The sequence below is a fragment of the Hakea prostrata genome, chromosome 11, assembly GCF_041222555.1.
Source record: "Hakea prostrata isolate BN-2017 chromosome 11, UWA_Hpros_2, whole genome shotgun sequence".
Taxonomy (NCBI): Eukaryota; Viridiplantae; Streptophyta; class Magnoliopsida; order Proteales; family Proteaceae; genus Hakea; species Hakea prostrata.
Genome location: NC_142610.1, coordinates 22917465 through 22933356, shown reverse-complemented (window position 1 = coordinate 22933356; position 15892 = coordinate 22917465). Strand labels below are relative to the sequence as shown.

General features: G+C 37.8%; 1 protein-coding gene across 3 annotated transcripts in view; it reads left to right on the top strand.

The window, feature by feature from the left end:
• Positions 1-15892, top strand: part of LOC149000985 (ADP-ribosylation factor GTPase-activating protein AGD4-like) — a 78981-nt gene that overhangs the window by 27285 nt on the left and 35804 nt on the right. For all 3 annotated transcript variants that reach the window (XM_089140089.1, XM_089140086.1, XM_089140088.1), the window contains 6 exons: positions 9649-9714; positions 12923-12970; positions 13070-13165; positions 13253-13294; positions 13782-14000; positions 14172-14303. In XM_089140089.1, the coding sequence (XP_088996215.1) occupies positions 9649-9714; positions 12923-12970; positions 13070-13165; positions 13253-13294; positions 13782-14000; positions 14172-14303 (603 nt within the window). The remainder of the gene's footprint in view (positions 1-9648; positions 9715-12922; positions 12971-13069; positions 13166-13252; positions 13295-13781; positions 14001-14171; positions 14304-15892) is intronic.

Sequence of the window (15892 nt, the reverse complement as noted above, 5' to 3'; positions counted from 1 at the left end):
TGGTCAGATCGTGCAACCGCCGGTTCAGACCGGGGGATATAGAATGACCATTTTAATCATTAACAGGTAGCATACTCAAAACCTTTGATATATCTTTTGCCCCTTCTGTCTTCTTATGTTTCTTTTCAAAAGAGCAAATCCGAATAGTTTACTTGCCACTGGTGGGTTAGAGTAGATACTTTTTATTAGCATTAATCATTTTGTAATCATGAAGTCAAACAAAGGTACTTGACTACTTGGAAGAAGAAAGTGGGAGGGGTGGTGTAGGCATGGTTGTCGATAAAGACCTTAACAATGAAGCAGTGGGTGTTAAAAGAGTTGGAGATAAAATTGTATGACACTGCCAACATAGTTAGCGTGTATACACCCCAAACAGGATTGGATGAGATTGTGAAGTTACAATTTAGAACACTTGGATGGATTAGTGCAAGTCTTTGGTAAGAAAGATAACTTATCGTTGGAGGTGTCCTTAATGGACATGTGGACATATGATTGTAGAGGTTATGAAGAGGTTCACAGAGAATACATAGTTGGGAGAGGATTAGAGGAATGAAGAGGGGATCTTTGTATTTGTACTTTACAATAGCTTTTGACTAGTGCATTACAAACACTTTTTTAAATAACCACACTTGGTTACCTACAAAAGTAGGCCACACGCAAGTTTAATTGATTTCTCTCTGGCAAGGTCTGACAGACTTCAATATAAGATTGTAGCGTTATATGCCTGAAGAGATCTTGACCACTAAATATAGACTGCTAGTCTTGGATATGTACCCTGACATGATCATTGTAAGAAGGCAGAATAGGGCTGTCCCAAGATAAGATAGGGGTGATTACAAGAAGTTATGCTATCATTATTTACTGATAAAATGGCCCTTCGAGGCAAGTGGGATTTTAAGGAAACACCAATGAGATGTGGATAACATCATAACAGATGTCAGCTTGTATTAAGAAGATTGTTAAAGAAGTTCTAGGGGTTCAAAAGGTATGCACCTGGCCCCTAGACATGGTGCTGGGATAATGAAGTCTAATCAGTCATTAAGCTTGAGGAAGATTGTTTTAAGTTTTGGACTAGTGAAATGGAGGATAAATTGAGACATTATGCGGCTAAAAAAGAAGCTAGGAAGATTGTGGATAAGCAAGAGCAGAGAAATATTATGACCTTTGTAAAAAACTTATTAAGGAAAAGGAAGAGCAGGGATTTGGACGATGTCAGATGAATTAAGAGTGAAGATGCCAAAGTGATAGTACAAAATGAAGACATTATGGGTACATGAGTTGAATCTTTTTATGACCTAGTAAATAGAGAAACTTAGATTGATAGGATGGATTTGGTGGTAAAGAGAAATAGTCATGAAGCCAACAAATATCATGACCCATGAATATCTACAATGAGTTGATAAAGTCGAAGTTATAGAGGCACTTTGAAAGATGAAGTAAGGTAAAAGACAAAGACTAGATAAGATACGGGTTGAACTATGAAAGATTTTATGAATACAAGGAGTATCTTGGCTGACCATGCTATTTAATTTTATACAAAGAAAATGCTTGATGATTGGAAGGATAACTATGATTCCAGTTTATAAGGATAAAGGTGATATCCAGAACTGCAATATCTGTAGAGGCATAAAACTGATGAGCCATACCTTGAAATTGTAGGGAATTTTTTTTATTGAAGTTCACCAAAGAAGAGAAGCTGTTGTATTAGATAACCAATTTAGGTTTATGCCAATGAGGTCCATGATAGAAGTTATTTACCTTTGCTTATGGAAACCTTCAAAGCTTACAAAAGGAACCATCATGTGATTTTTATCAACGTAGAACAAGCCTATAATTGGGAGAACCTAGAGATTTTAGTTGGAATTAAACTGAAGAGATGAAGATCAAGTAACTATTGCACATAAAAAGACTTGTATTAAGGGTTTGGTGACAAGTGTCAAAACTACAGAGGGCCAGGTTAGTGACTTTGATGTAAACCCCAAATCTAGGGTTTGTCTTCAGGATTTATAAAGGAGAGGGAGCTTGAATAATAGCAGAAAATAAGAACACCAGCAGCTGCAGGCCTCCTCTTGGAAGCCCACGACTCAATCAATTCTCAGTCAATGTCAGTTTATTCAATAATCATCAAAGCTAATTTATTACAAGTGGGGGGCTATATTTATAGCCTTATATTGAAGGACTCATACTAGGACTCAAATTGGAAAGAAAACAAACTAGGACTCTTAAACTAAATAAAACTGCAAACATATAAGGTCTTCTAATTTAAGAAGGAAACCCTTTTAAGATAGGGGCTCCAACTTAGAAACCCAAACAAATTGGGAAATCTACTTTGCTTAAGATTCTCACTTTATTAAGGACTCTCAATATCTCATCCTAGGATGATTCAAATTGCAAAACAATAGTAGGACTACACTCCTTGTAGAAATTGGAATACAACTAAGGGATCTTGAATAATAGCAGAATCTAGGGTTTGTCTTCAGGATTTATAAAGGAGAGGGAGCTTGAATAATAGCAGAAAATAAGAACACCAGCAGCTGCAGTCCTCCTCTTGGAAGCCCACGACTCAATCAATTCTCAGTCAATGTCAGTTTATTCAATAATCATCAAAGCTAATTTATTACAAGTGGGGGGCTATATTTATAGCCTTATATTGAAGGACTCATACTAGGACTCAAATTGGAAAGAAAACAAACTAGGACTCTTAAACTAAATAAAACTGCAAACATATAAGGACTTCTAATTTATGAAGGAAACCCTTTTAAGATAGGGCTCCAACTTAGAAACTCAAACAAATTGGGAAATCTACTTTGCTTAAGATTCTCACTTTATTAAGGACTCTCAATATCTCATCCTAGGATGATTCAAATTGCAAAACAATAGTAGGACTACACTCCTTGTAGAAATTAGAATACAACTAAGGGATCCCTCATCTAATTGGGACTCCTAACTTGACTGGGACTCTTCAATAACTTGATTAAAACAAAACCAAACATCAAAACAAAAGTAAACTAGTTTGCCAGTAGAATTTGGGCTACTACTAGAGGAATCCCTCTCTAATTAGATCTCTCAGCTAGACTCTGATTTTGGATGAATCAAATTGGGTTGGACTTGGGGTACAAAATGACCAAAATGACCAAAATGCCCTATGCTGGCCAAATTTCCATGGGTTGATGGCTGGGCCATAGGGTACTGGCAATCTCCTTGGCCTCCTTTGGGTAGTATTGGATCCAGTTCACATCAGAATTCCTAATTGCAGTTGAGTTACACCAAGGTTCAGCTCTAAGCTCTTACTTGTTTGCACTCATTATGGATGATTCAATCAAGAAAATCCAAGATGAGGTGCCGTGATGTAAGCTTTTTCCTAATGATATAGTTTTGATAGATGAAGCTATACAAGGATCAATTTGGAGTTGGAATTATGGAGACCAAGTTTGGAATCACAAGTTAAGCAAAATGGAAACCAACATATGAGGTATAACTTCAGTCAAACTATAGTAAGTCAAACTATAGTAGGTGATGAAGTAATAAAGCTTGAGGAGCAGAGCTACCTCAAAGTGAGTACTTTAGATACCTTGGGCCAATCTTTGACAAAGAAAGTGATATAGAAGATGATGTTTCCAATTAAATCAAAATAAGATGGATAAAGTAGAGAGGTACGACAGGCTATTGGGAAATGACCCCTTTGCTCTCCACTAATTTTGATGATCACAAACATTTGAAAATGCACTAACAATTCACTCATGTGAAAGACAAGAAAGTTTTGACACACTTGGGCATATACGAAAGGATCTACCACTTTAGGCCCTTGCTTTTTAGAATTAGATTCTATTGTTTCCCTTGAGGTATCTTCTTCTGATCTTCCTATTGCTGTTAGAATAGGAGTTAGATCTTGTGGTCAACATCCCATAGCTAAATATGTTTCTTACGACTCTTTGTCTGACTTTTACCGTGCTTTTATATGCTCTCTATCATCTGTTTTTGTTTCTAAAAGTTGGCGAAAGCCTATGCTTGATAAGAGGTGTAAGATAGCTATAGTAGAGGAAATGCAAGCAATGAAGAAAAATGATACTCGGGAGCTAGTTACACTTCCTCCAGGAAAGAAACCTGTGGGCTGCAAATGGGTGTTTGTGGTTAAACAAAATATGGATGGATCGGTTAACATGTTGAAGGCTAGACTGGTTGCAAAGGGGTTTACCTAGACCTATGGGATTGATTATGAGGAGACTTTTGCCTTTGTTGCGAAACTGAACACTGTCAAAGTTTTGTTGTTTGTAGCTATAAACAAAGTCTGGAACGTGCACCAACAAGATGTAAAGAATGTCTTCTTACATGGGGAGTTGGAGGAAGAAGTCCATATGAAAATCCTACATGGTTCTCCAATGACAATACTGCAGGAAAGTTTGTCGGTTGAAGAGGTCAATTTATGGGTTAAAACTATTTTTTAGATGCTGGTTTGGACACCGCTAAAAGGCAGTGACCTCTACTAGGTACAAGCAAAGCAATACTGATCATACATTGTTTGTTAAGAAGTTAGGGACCAATATGACACTTCTCATTGTTTATGTGGACGATATTGTTATCACAGGGAATGATGGTGAGGAAATTCAAAGGTTGAAGGATTTTTTTGACAGAGAGTTTGAGATTAAAGATCTAGGGAAGTTATAGTACTTCCTAAGGTTGAGGTGGCTTGATTAAAGAAGGGTATATACCTATCCCAAAGGAAGTATGTCCTAGATTTATTATCAGAAGTGAGAATGTTGGGGTGTAAAGCAGTTGATATCCCTATTGAGGCTAGAGCTAAACTTAAAGAAAAAGAGGGAGAACTAGTGGACAAAAGAAGATATCAAAGGCTGGTAGGGAAGCTTATTTACTTGTCCCACACTAGGCTAGACATTGCTTATGCCATGGGGATAATGTGCCAGTTCATTCATGCATGATCTATATTTAGCTCATATAAAGGTTGTTACCAGAAAACTGCAATATTTGAAGGGAATTTTTGAAAAAGGAATACTTTTGTCACCCACTGATAATCTAAGGATAGAAGCATACACTGATGCAAACTAGGCTGGATCTCCTGATAGGAAATTAATTTCAGGTTACTGTACCTTTGTTGGAGGTAATCTAGTTAAGGTTGTCAAAATGGCAAAGCGACCAAGGCGATGGAGGGTTTCTAAGGTACTAAAGCGACGACTAAGCGGTCAGAGCATTCTAGTGTTAATTTTTGATATTTGATCCAAATATCAAAAGTTACATAAAATTCCTAGTATTTAAGCACAAAACATTTTGCAAACTTAATGAAAAGTTCATTCATATAATCAATATATAAGATTGAAAAATGAACATAGTCATTAACTTCAAACATAGCAACATCAAAGTCACAAATCAAACTTCAAATCTGCACTCTGCAACACTGCATCTTTCCCACTCAAGCCAACTTGAGTAAGTACCTCCTGATTCAGAATAAAAATTGATAACACACCCAAAAGGAGAAAGAGAAAAAGCATGTACCATATAACAGTGTACCTCATATTGAATGCATAATTGAATGACAATACTATAATATGAAGCCTGAAAAACTATAAAGCCATAGACTTAAGATCTTGCAGAATGAAAATTGCTCAAAATGTCTATATGCTACACTTGAACAGAAACCATTTGTTCTCAGTTTTAACATCGAAGCACGATTGGCAAAACCTGAAGAACTAAGCACACAATCTACTACTTATACACTACTTAACTATTTAAGATTATGTATTTAGAATTAGAGATTAGAGGAGGAGAAGAAGAAGAGAGAGAAGGAAAAAAACTGATGTCACCTGAGAAGCAGACAGTGCTGGAGCAACCTACAACTTCCACCGACTAGATTAAGACCGCTTCACAAGGGAAAAAAACCGGAAAAAAAACAAGTCGGAGAAAGAGGGGGTGACTTCGCTTACCTTCGACTGGAGGTGAGAGATTCTGGGAAGTGAAGGAACAGAGGAAGAAGTATTAAGCATCGGTTGAGAAGTGAGAACTCACCTTTGGTTTCGATTGGGAGAAGTATGTCACTGGTGAGAGCTAGGGAAGTGGATAACTCAGTCAACTCAATGTAGACTACTGTGCCGGAGAAGGTCGTCAGAGATAAAGAAGATAGAAGATGGTCATGGTGTTGTGGTATTGACGTACTGCAACGGCGACAACTTTAGCAAGTTAACAATGTTAACCGTAAAACCCAAAAAAAACAAAAAAAGAAAAAGAAGAAGAAGAAGAAGAAGAAGAAGAAGAAGAAGAAGAAGAAGAAGAAGAAGAAGTGTTGCCTAAGAAGTGAGAACTCACCTGTGGTTTCGATCGGGAGAAGAATGTCACCTGAGAGAGCTAGAGAAGTAAAGAACTCAGTCACCGCTGCAATTCCGGCAACCAGAAAATAAGCATGAACTTGGCAGAGAAGAAAAGGAAAAAAAAGAAAAAAAGAAAGAAGACCACTTACCGCCGTTGTTTGGAGAGAGAGACGGTTCGCTGTAGAGATTGCTCTTCAGTGAGGAAGAAGACAGAGAAAGAGCGAGAGGTTCAGAGGAGTTCCACCGTTAGGGCTTGACGATGAGAGCTCTGTTTTGGTTCTTTCTTCTTTCGAAAGAATAAAACCACAAAACTTCACAATTTGTTTTTTCGTTTTTTTCATTGTTTTTTGGGTAAACCATTAACCATTGATATGATTCCATGTATAATGGTTCTATATTGATGTGTAATCTAACAAATAAAGATCTTTAGATTAGAATCAAATACTTTATAATTTATACCGCTGATTTGGTATGTTTTTCATAAAAAGATTAAAAATAAAAGTCAATAAAGAGGTGGTTGGGCGAGCAAAGCGCCCCCCTCGGATGCCTAAGCGACAAAGGTGCCTGTTTTTTTTTTGAATTTTGATTTCGAAAAAGTGATGGTTGTTGGACAGAGGAGGTACCACTTGGACGCTTAGGCGACGCCTTGACTACTATAAATCTAGTTGCTTGGAGGAGTAAGAAACAAAATGTGGTAGCTTTATCCTGTACTGAAGCTGAATATAGAGCTATGGTTCGTGGAATTTGTGAGCTACTATGGTTGAAAGGCTTGCTAGAAGAAATTGGAGTCCAAGTTCCAAACCCTATAATGCTATATTGTAATAATAAGGCTGCCATTAGTATTGCCAATAATCCTATGCAACATGATAGAACTAAGCACATTGAAATTGACAGGTTTTTTGTCAAAGAAAAGCTTGAACAAAGGCTCATCTACATGCCTTTTGTGAGGTCTGGAGATCAAGTGACAGATATTTTCACTAAGGTTTGAAGAAAGGAGATTTCCTTCCTATTGTAGGCAGGTTGGGCATGACTAATATCTATGCTTCAACTTGAGGGGGGTGTTAGTTGAGTTCTACTAGGAGTTCAATCTATTAGAGTTTTTGTTCATGAAATTTTCTATTTCGTGTTACCTAAGTAAGGTTATTTATGTAATAGTGTTTTTTCCACTTTATTATAAATAGAGGGCTTAAGATCACATTGATCTATTCAAGCCATTCAAGCACAATTGTTTCTCAACATACACAACGTCATTGAGCGTGTAATGAACTAGAACCTGACTACATGGCACTCAATACCAAAAGTGCACATCAAGCCCAAGGAATTTACTCAAGATGCTTTCACACAAGAGGGAATACTTCAAGAGTGTACGACTGAACATTGTACAAGAACTCAAGACCCTACATTTAGCCATGATACATGCATCGTGTAATTGCATAAAAATGCACTTTTACATCTTTTACATTTTGACCACATGTACATGAACTACTATTAGGTTAGACCTTAGGACAATTGACTGATTTGTACAATTCATATTAAGTTGCCGAAGATAAGTTACCATCGTAGTGCAGGTTGACCATTTGGCAAGATGGCCTGATTGACCTTCAAATCCAGAAGCTTGGCAGTTGAGATTGTCAGCCTGACGGTTGCTTTATATGTAGAGTATCAAGCAACCGTTAGGCCAACTAAGCTTCCAACAGCTATTTTTTCAACGGCTAGTTGTGTCAGTTGACCGTCACATTTTATAAGTCGATCATCAGGCAAAAAAATATGACTGTTTTTTATCTGTTGGATTCAAAAATCCCACATTTTGGCTATATAGAGGTATTAATGAAACTCTAAAATACAATTAAGAAGACACTGATCACCCTCTAATTATTGCTTGTCGTATTGTGCCTTGTTTCCCTAGAAGTCCAAATCACATTGAGTTCAGTTGCTCTCTATTGAAGAGCTTGGTGTGGAGACAAGTTAAGGAGGCCTTTGATGCATTGCAACATCATTCATGTCATTGTGCATCATCATCACTCACTCAAAGGGTATTGTGTCACACCCTTTGATAGGTAACACTTGTATTACTTTGTAACTGTTGATTGTATTAAGACTCTACACTGAACTTAGAGTAGGTACAACGAATCTCTCATTCTTAAGAGATTGGATCCTCTTGTGTGGAATCAAGTTCTTGTAAAGGTTCTCTCATCCTTAACAAGGTTGTAAGAGGTGTGTTTCACTGTAAGGGACTCACTACTGTAATTCTCTGTAAGGATAGAGAGGAGTGGACATTGATTCAATTGAGTTGAACTGCTATAAGTCTTATGTGTTGCCCTGCCTTGAGTTTATTTTCTTTATTGAATTCAATCTTGCTTAGTTTATTAAAGAAGAGAATTACCACCAGTTCAACCTATTTATGACCCCCCTTTGAGGTTGATTTACACAGGCTTGTTATGGGGCAAGTACATGTTGATCAAACATAAGGGAAAAATTGCAGGATATTAGTAAGCCGGCCATGACTTATGGAGTGGAAGGCTTGGTAGTTAAGAAGAGAAATATACATGACTGTAGCAGCGATGAAGATGTTGAGGTCGATGTGCAGCAAGACAAGGAGAGAGAGTCTGATAGAATAAGGAATGGTTCTGTTAGATCTGAATTGGAGTTGCATCAATTCTACTTGAGGTGGTATGGCCGTATGGGCACGTCTAACAGAGTCCTATGGATGCATCATAAGGAAGAGTGAGCAGATTTAGTTTAATGGAACTAAAAGAAGTAGAGTTAGGGATGAAATGAATGTAGTGGTAGTAAGAAAGGATATGGATGTCATGGGGTTCAGTCCTAGTATGATCATGAATACATTCTTTTAGAGGAGAAAGATCTGCGTTGCTGATCCATTCTAGGGGGATTTTTCTGGGATGCTTTTTTGATTAGTGTGCATGTGTGTGAGCTGCATGCAAGCCATGCATGATTAAACAAAGGGATACTTGAGATTGCCGGAGACTAAAATGGTCCATTACATATTCTGCATTTTAAATTAATTTTTCCCTATAAATGTGAGCTTCCATATGTTTCTTCAATAGTTTTGAAGGTGTCGCCTAGGTACTGTCTTGGCGTAGTTTTATGAATGGTGCCTTGGTTACCTAGACTGCAGTGGCACCTTAGCTTTGCTAACTCATTGGGTTGCCGTGCGCTTTGACAATTGTGGTTCATCCTTCATATTGTTGGAAATTAACTTTCTTCGTGGCGTTGGATGCAATATTCGAATTATTCATGCTCAATTTTTTGATTTGTTGAATCTTCAACTCTAAAATTCTTGGGCTTCTTATCAATGTTCATTGATGAATAGGCACGTGAAAAATTCATGTCATTAAAAAAGGGCACAAGAGAGGATATCGTTGCTGAACTAGAAGAGGTACAGCTTTCTTTATATATCATACTCCAATTGTTAATAATGACCCTTTCAAAGGAAATGTTTTTTCTTTAAAATGTTATTTGAATGAGATTGCATTACAAGTTCTTGTTGGAATGTAAGTCTCCTTGATATGGTTGTCGTTTATATAACCAGACTCTTGATGCATATCTATTATATTGGTTGTTTTCAGTCTTAAACATTTTTTTACTTCATATCGTATAATCCCATAGTGAGGCATTGAGCGTCAATTATTGATCCGGAACAGCTCTTGCTTAATCAGGTGTTATTTTCCTTGTTATTTATTGAGATACCACTACTTTATTGAGGCCCAAAAACAGAAGGTTGAGCCTTGATTGATCCCTAGAATGGAGGTTTCATCACTAATTGGCGTAAACCAGAAAAGTTTGGGTAGAGCCGGATCTAAGTGTTGGCTACGCAAGTGTCCTGTGGTAAGAGGAGTAGTTATGAACCTTGTAGACCATCCGGTCCATCCCCATGGGGGTGCTGAAGGGAGGGCCCCATTTGGTAGAAAAAAACCCACAACCCCTTGGGGTTATGCTGCCTTGGAAGAAGAAGTAGAAAAAGGAATAAATACAGTGATAATTTGATTCTTTGTCACCATACTAAATAAAATAGGAGTGAAAATTGAATATCTTTCTTCGTCTTTACAAAAGAAAAGAAAAAAGGGGGAGAAGTTAATTGTGACACGTTCACTAAAAAATTCTGGCCAAGTCCCATTTACTGTGCTGAGGCCCAAAGTATTCATGTTGACATCTCTATTGGTTGTCAGTATGGGAATGTTGTCCACATAAGCAACTCTGTCCTGTAAATTCTGGCCAAGTCCCATTTACTCATGAGGTGGTCTAAAGCTTTATATTTTTGCAGAAACTCATAGTTCAAACTTCAAAGTCCAAATATAATGAAACATGCAATTGTGATTAGGCCCAAATATTAATCTCTTCCTAATTCAGTGGGTGGTGGCGGTTTGTCTCTAATTTGATGGTAGATTTGACCAGGGGAGTCTTCCGTGTGGTTCAAAAAGGGTGGTCAATGGCTTTTTTTGATGCTGTAGTTTTTTTTACATTTATTTTGCGTAATTTTCATCTGGACCCCCTAAGGTTTGATCCATCGTTTTTAACCCCAAAAAATGACATCTTGCATTTGCCTTCACAATGGTTTCCAAAAAAAAATCAATTGACACATAATCACTTTTAGGACCAAAATACCCTCATGCTTTTTCAATAGAAAAATTAAAAAATTTATGTTAGGGTCCTTTTAGTCGCTAGAAGTATGATTCTGTCTAGCTGTAACTAATATAGTCACATAGGTGTTAACATCAGACATGAAATGACCATAATGCCCTTATCTTAAATTAACAGAAATAAAATTACAATTTTTACCCCCATACAATACCCTATAGATGAAATGACCATAATACCGTCATCTTAAAAGATGGTAGGTGAAGGGCTTCCTCCTTCACCATCTTCTTTTCTCACCTTGCCAAAAATCACCCACCACCCAAAAAAGGAAGAAGGAAAAGAGGAAAAAAAAAAAAAAAAAGAAGAAAAAGAAAAGAAAAGAAAGAAGAAGAGAACAAACAACACTGCATTCAACCCTAAACCCTGACCTGCCATGCCAGTAATGTCACTGACCCAATTATCTCCCTGCACAAACCCTGCTGACCCAGTTTTCCTCCATGACAAGACACCACCTTTACAACCAATGGCTGTCTCCCATGCCAATCTCACTGTGAAAGTGAAAGGTGGAAAAATTTGAAAAAAGAGGGAAAGGAAAACCTAACTGTCCTTCACAGTCACCATCAAGGGGGTCACAATCGTCAGTGATGGCTGATGAGCATTCAGGCACACATTGATAAATAAAGGCTTGAAGGAAAAAAGATCAAACACTTTCTAGGTGGTTGGGTGATGATGACATCAGTTCCTTGGAAATCACAGTTTCCCATGTGTCTGCCATTCGTCGGGTATTAACTGTTGAACACGAATGAAGTGTGTGCCTCCAATGTACTCGGATTGTAAGAAAGCCCATTCAACTGGATCTGGTTGCAATTAGGCCCTCCTTCGACAATGCATGCATAATCCATTGCGGTCTGCAATTTTTTGTTCCCTGCTTGGTAATACACCACGTCTGCCCTGCTGTGTTTTTCAATATAGAGCTGCTGCCCTTTGTGGGTGTGCTTTCTTGGTTCTTCCCTCCGCCACTCGTAGATCCTTGCTGTGTCCCCAGCTACATCATCAGTGGGTATATTGTATACCTTCTGCTCGGTCGGGTGGAAAAGCCCACAGTTCCTCTCTGAGGTAGCCCTTGGTTGAATGCGGTGTTGTTCTTTTTATTTTCTTTTTGGGTGGTGGGTGGTTTCCGGCGATGGGGCTGGTGGTATGACGGTTGTGGGTGATTTCTGGCAGGGCAAGAGAAGAAGATGGTTAAGGGGGAAGCCCTTCACCTGCCATCTTTTGATTTAAGATTAAGGTATTATGGTCATTTCATCTCTAGGTTATTGTATGGGGTAAAATTGTAATTTTATTTATATTAATTTACGATTAGGTTGTTATGGTCATTTCATGTCTGATGTTAACACCCATGTGACAGTATTAGTTTTAGCTGAACAGAAACGTAATTTTAGCGACTAAAGGGACCCAATCTGATTTTAGGCCCTACTAAATGGACTCTAATGTAATTTTTTATTTTTCTATTGAAAAAGCATGAAGGCATGTTGATCCTAAAAGTGATTATGTGTCCTCAATTGGTTTTTTTTTGGAAACCATAGGGGAGGCAAATGCAAGATGTCATTTTTTTGGGGGTTAGAAATGATTTGAATCAACCTTCAACCCTCAGGGGGTCCAATCTTTATTTTTATTTTTTTCTTTTCGTGTGGGGAAGGGTGGTCAAATCTGAAAAGCTTGAAAATTTCAGTTTGCATTGATTTGATCATAGTTGTCTAGGAGACCCTTCCAGCACCTAGGTTCACCTAGACATAATGACAACCACAGACATGATGACTTGGGAGTCTGGGACTAGGAAATATTCTTATGTCACATAATAAACTGACCTGTTTAAACCTCTTTTGTCTCAAGAAATTTAAGACTAATAGTAAGCATACCTAAAATTTTGTGGAAGTGTATGCCTAGTCATATCTGATGCTCGTAGCTTATTCCTATACTAAAATTTTTTCCGTTAATTGTTTACACAGGATCTACAAAACTCAAAGTCAGAGTTCGAGAGATGCCGTTTCAATCTAGTATGTATGATATATTTGCTGTCCTTTTACTAGTGCTTAATCTCTGCTGCATTTCTCTTGGTTCTAAGGAATGGTTCTCTATGGTCCTAAGAAATTCAGGTAAATGCCCTCACAAATATTGAAGCAAAGAAAAAGTATGAGTTTTTGGAATCTTTTAGTGCCATCATGGATGCTCATCTGAGATATTTTAAGCTGGTATGTTGCTGAAATTCACCAATCTTATTCCGTAGTTGCTTAATTTATCCATCTGAGGACTCGACAATGACTTTCTTATTTTCTTAGGGATACAACTTACTGAGCCAGATGGAACCTTTTATTCATCAGGTACAATGCTGCTTCTGTATAATTTTATATCTATTTCAAGGAGTTACGGTTATGAGAACAAACAGTCAAGAGGGATCCGCACTACTCTATTGTCACAGCCTTTGTCTTGCTATAGGCCAACAATGTCAGCACTTGTCACTTCTCTAGCACCATTAGCCTGTTACACCTTGAGGGACTCAGGAAAGAACTTAAAGAGCACTTAATTTGGGTGAATGAAATTTATTATGCATTTGCTTGCCATTGAAATTTCGGCCGAAGTATAAAAATTCTGGCCTGTGGTCCAGAATGTCCTCCAAAATGCACGAGGGCTATTACAATTTTAATGCAGAGCAATTTGATCGCTTATTTTTGTGTTGCTATGCTGCAACAGCATGGTTGTTAAGAATGTCATTGAGAGTCTTAGACTACAAGGGAAGTTTGGGTTTGTTACTTTAGAGAGCCTAATACCATGTTGTATTTATTGTCCAACAATTCCCTCTGGGTTCAGATCTTGACATATGCTCAGCAATCTAAAGAAATGTGCAACATGGAGCAAGACAGACTTGCAAAGAGGATACAAGAATTCAGGACGCAGGTGGAGTTGGACAATCAACGAGCTTCTAGTAATATGGATACCTCAACGAGTGGCGATGGAATTCAAGTTATGAGTTCTTCATCTTCTTATAAAGATATCGGAGCACTGATGCATTCTACAGCAAATGGGGAGGTAAGGATAAGTCAAATATAAATTTTTTCCTTTCAAATTTGGCATGCAAATTCTTGGTTCTTATCTGGAAACATCTTTTCTGTTCATTTGAGGGTGATTGATTAGTTTTGTAGTCTTGCTCCTAGAAACCCTTAGATATTTACTTGGTGAATTTGTTTTGTTGTTTTCTAGGTCCAGACGATCAAACAAGGATATCTCTTAAAACTTTCTTCTAGTTTGAGAGGAGATTGGAAGAGGAGGTTCTTTGTACTCAATAGTCATGGGACTCTGTTCTACTACAGAAACAATGGCCAAAAAGTGGCGGTATGCTATCTTATCTTGGTTCTATTCTTTTCTTATGGCTGTTTAATGTGGCCTTATCCCAACTTTGTGGGGTCTCAGAGTTGGCTGTCATTAAGTTACTTTATGACATAAACTGTACGTGACATGTGACTGTGTTCCTTGGCTCTCACTTTTGCTGGCGTAGCGTAAAAACCATTGAACTTATCCAATAAATAGCACTGGTTGCATCAGTCACTACTTTGAGACTGAATGTTATCAAATTGTTTCTTTTCTAATTTATAAAATTTGGGATTTTTTTTAATGGACTTCAACTACTGCTATTAATAGTATGGAATTAATAAATAAATAGAAGAATTACAATTAGTGTCACATATTGTCCTAATATTGTTCATATTGGCATTCACTGAGCATGCTTTCAAAAACCATTTTTTGAGTTGGTGGGATTTAAAACCACAGAGGTTGGTAGCGTTGGTGTATAATAAGATATCTGCCAAAACAGGGACCGTTTTATGGGGCCAAGTGTGGTCATGCTTTCCTTTTAGAGTGGACTTAATTTTGTCTTCATCGCACCAGATTTCCTTAATCTGCACTCCTTTTCCTGTAGCAATTCTGATTCCTTGAGGCTGCATTTGTTTGCAAAGGTGGGGTGGGAAAAAAAAACATGTGGGCCCCATGTGTAGTGGGGTGAGGGAGAAGGAAAGGAAAGGAAAGTGTGGAAAAGTGTTAATTGTGGGTCCCACAGTTTACTTTTTCACACATTTCCACAAAATCCCACACATTTTGTGGGGTTTTGAAAAGCTTGGGTGGGAAAATTGGGTTGCCACCTCAACCAAGCAAGTTTCCTTAATTTAAGGAAACTTGTCTCTAACTTTTCCACCCCAAGCAACCAACCAATATACACTTTTAGGATTTAAAGGAAAAGTAGCAAAAGTTTGCTTTTTTCAAGAATTTTCCCACCCCTTTTTTCCTACCCCACCTTTATTCCAGCAAACAAATGCAACCTAAATGATGCCATACACCAGTGCCTCCAATAATGTTCCACCCTCTATCCTTCTTGTGGTAAAGAACTGGATATTGTTATCCCAAAGAATTCCCACACTCCAGTCGATGCATTTCAGATGTTCATTAGATACCCCAGCACATAACAAAGTTGGTAAGCACAAATATTTTGAAAACGCACATTGACAGATTAGATTATGGATATAATCTTGTAAATTTGGATCCCCTATGGTTTCATTGTTTTGTGATGATGATAATTTTAAATCCTTTATCCAGTTGTTGATAAATGTCAAGGCCCTTACTGGATTTTGTCCACTATTGTTACAGAGTGTCGAGTTTATATCCATATAGAGTAGCATGTTATTATGAAAATAGAGAAAAACCATCTCTTAGTTGCTGTCCGAACTAAGATTATTAGTAAGGAGTTGCATAAGTCTAAGATTGAGTCATGATGCTCTATCCTTAGTTTGAGTGGCCCTGGTGCCCAAATCCTCTTCGTCCAATTGCAAGAAAGGAAAACATGCCAAACTGATTTGTCGGCGTTACGGCATAGTTTGTACGTTGTGCCGTCTGTTGTCCATTTGGAGCAAACCATCTTGATGGGTACCCTT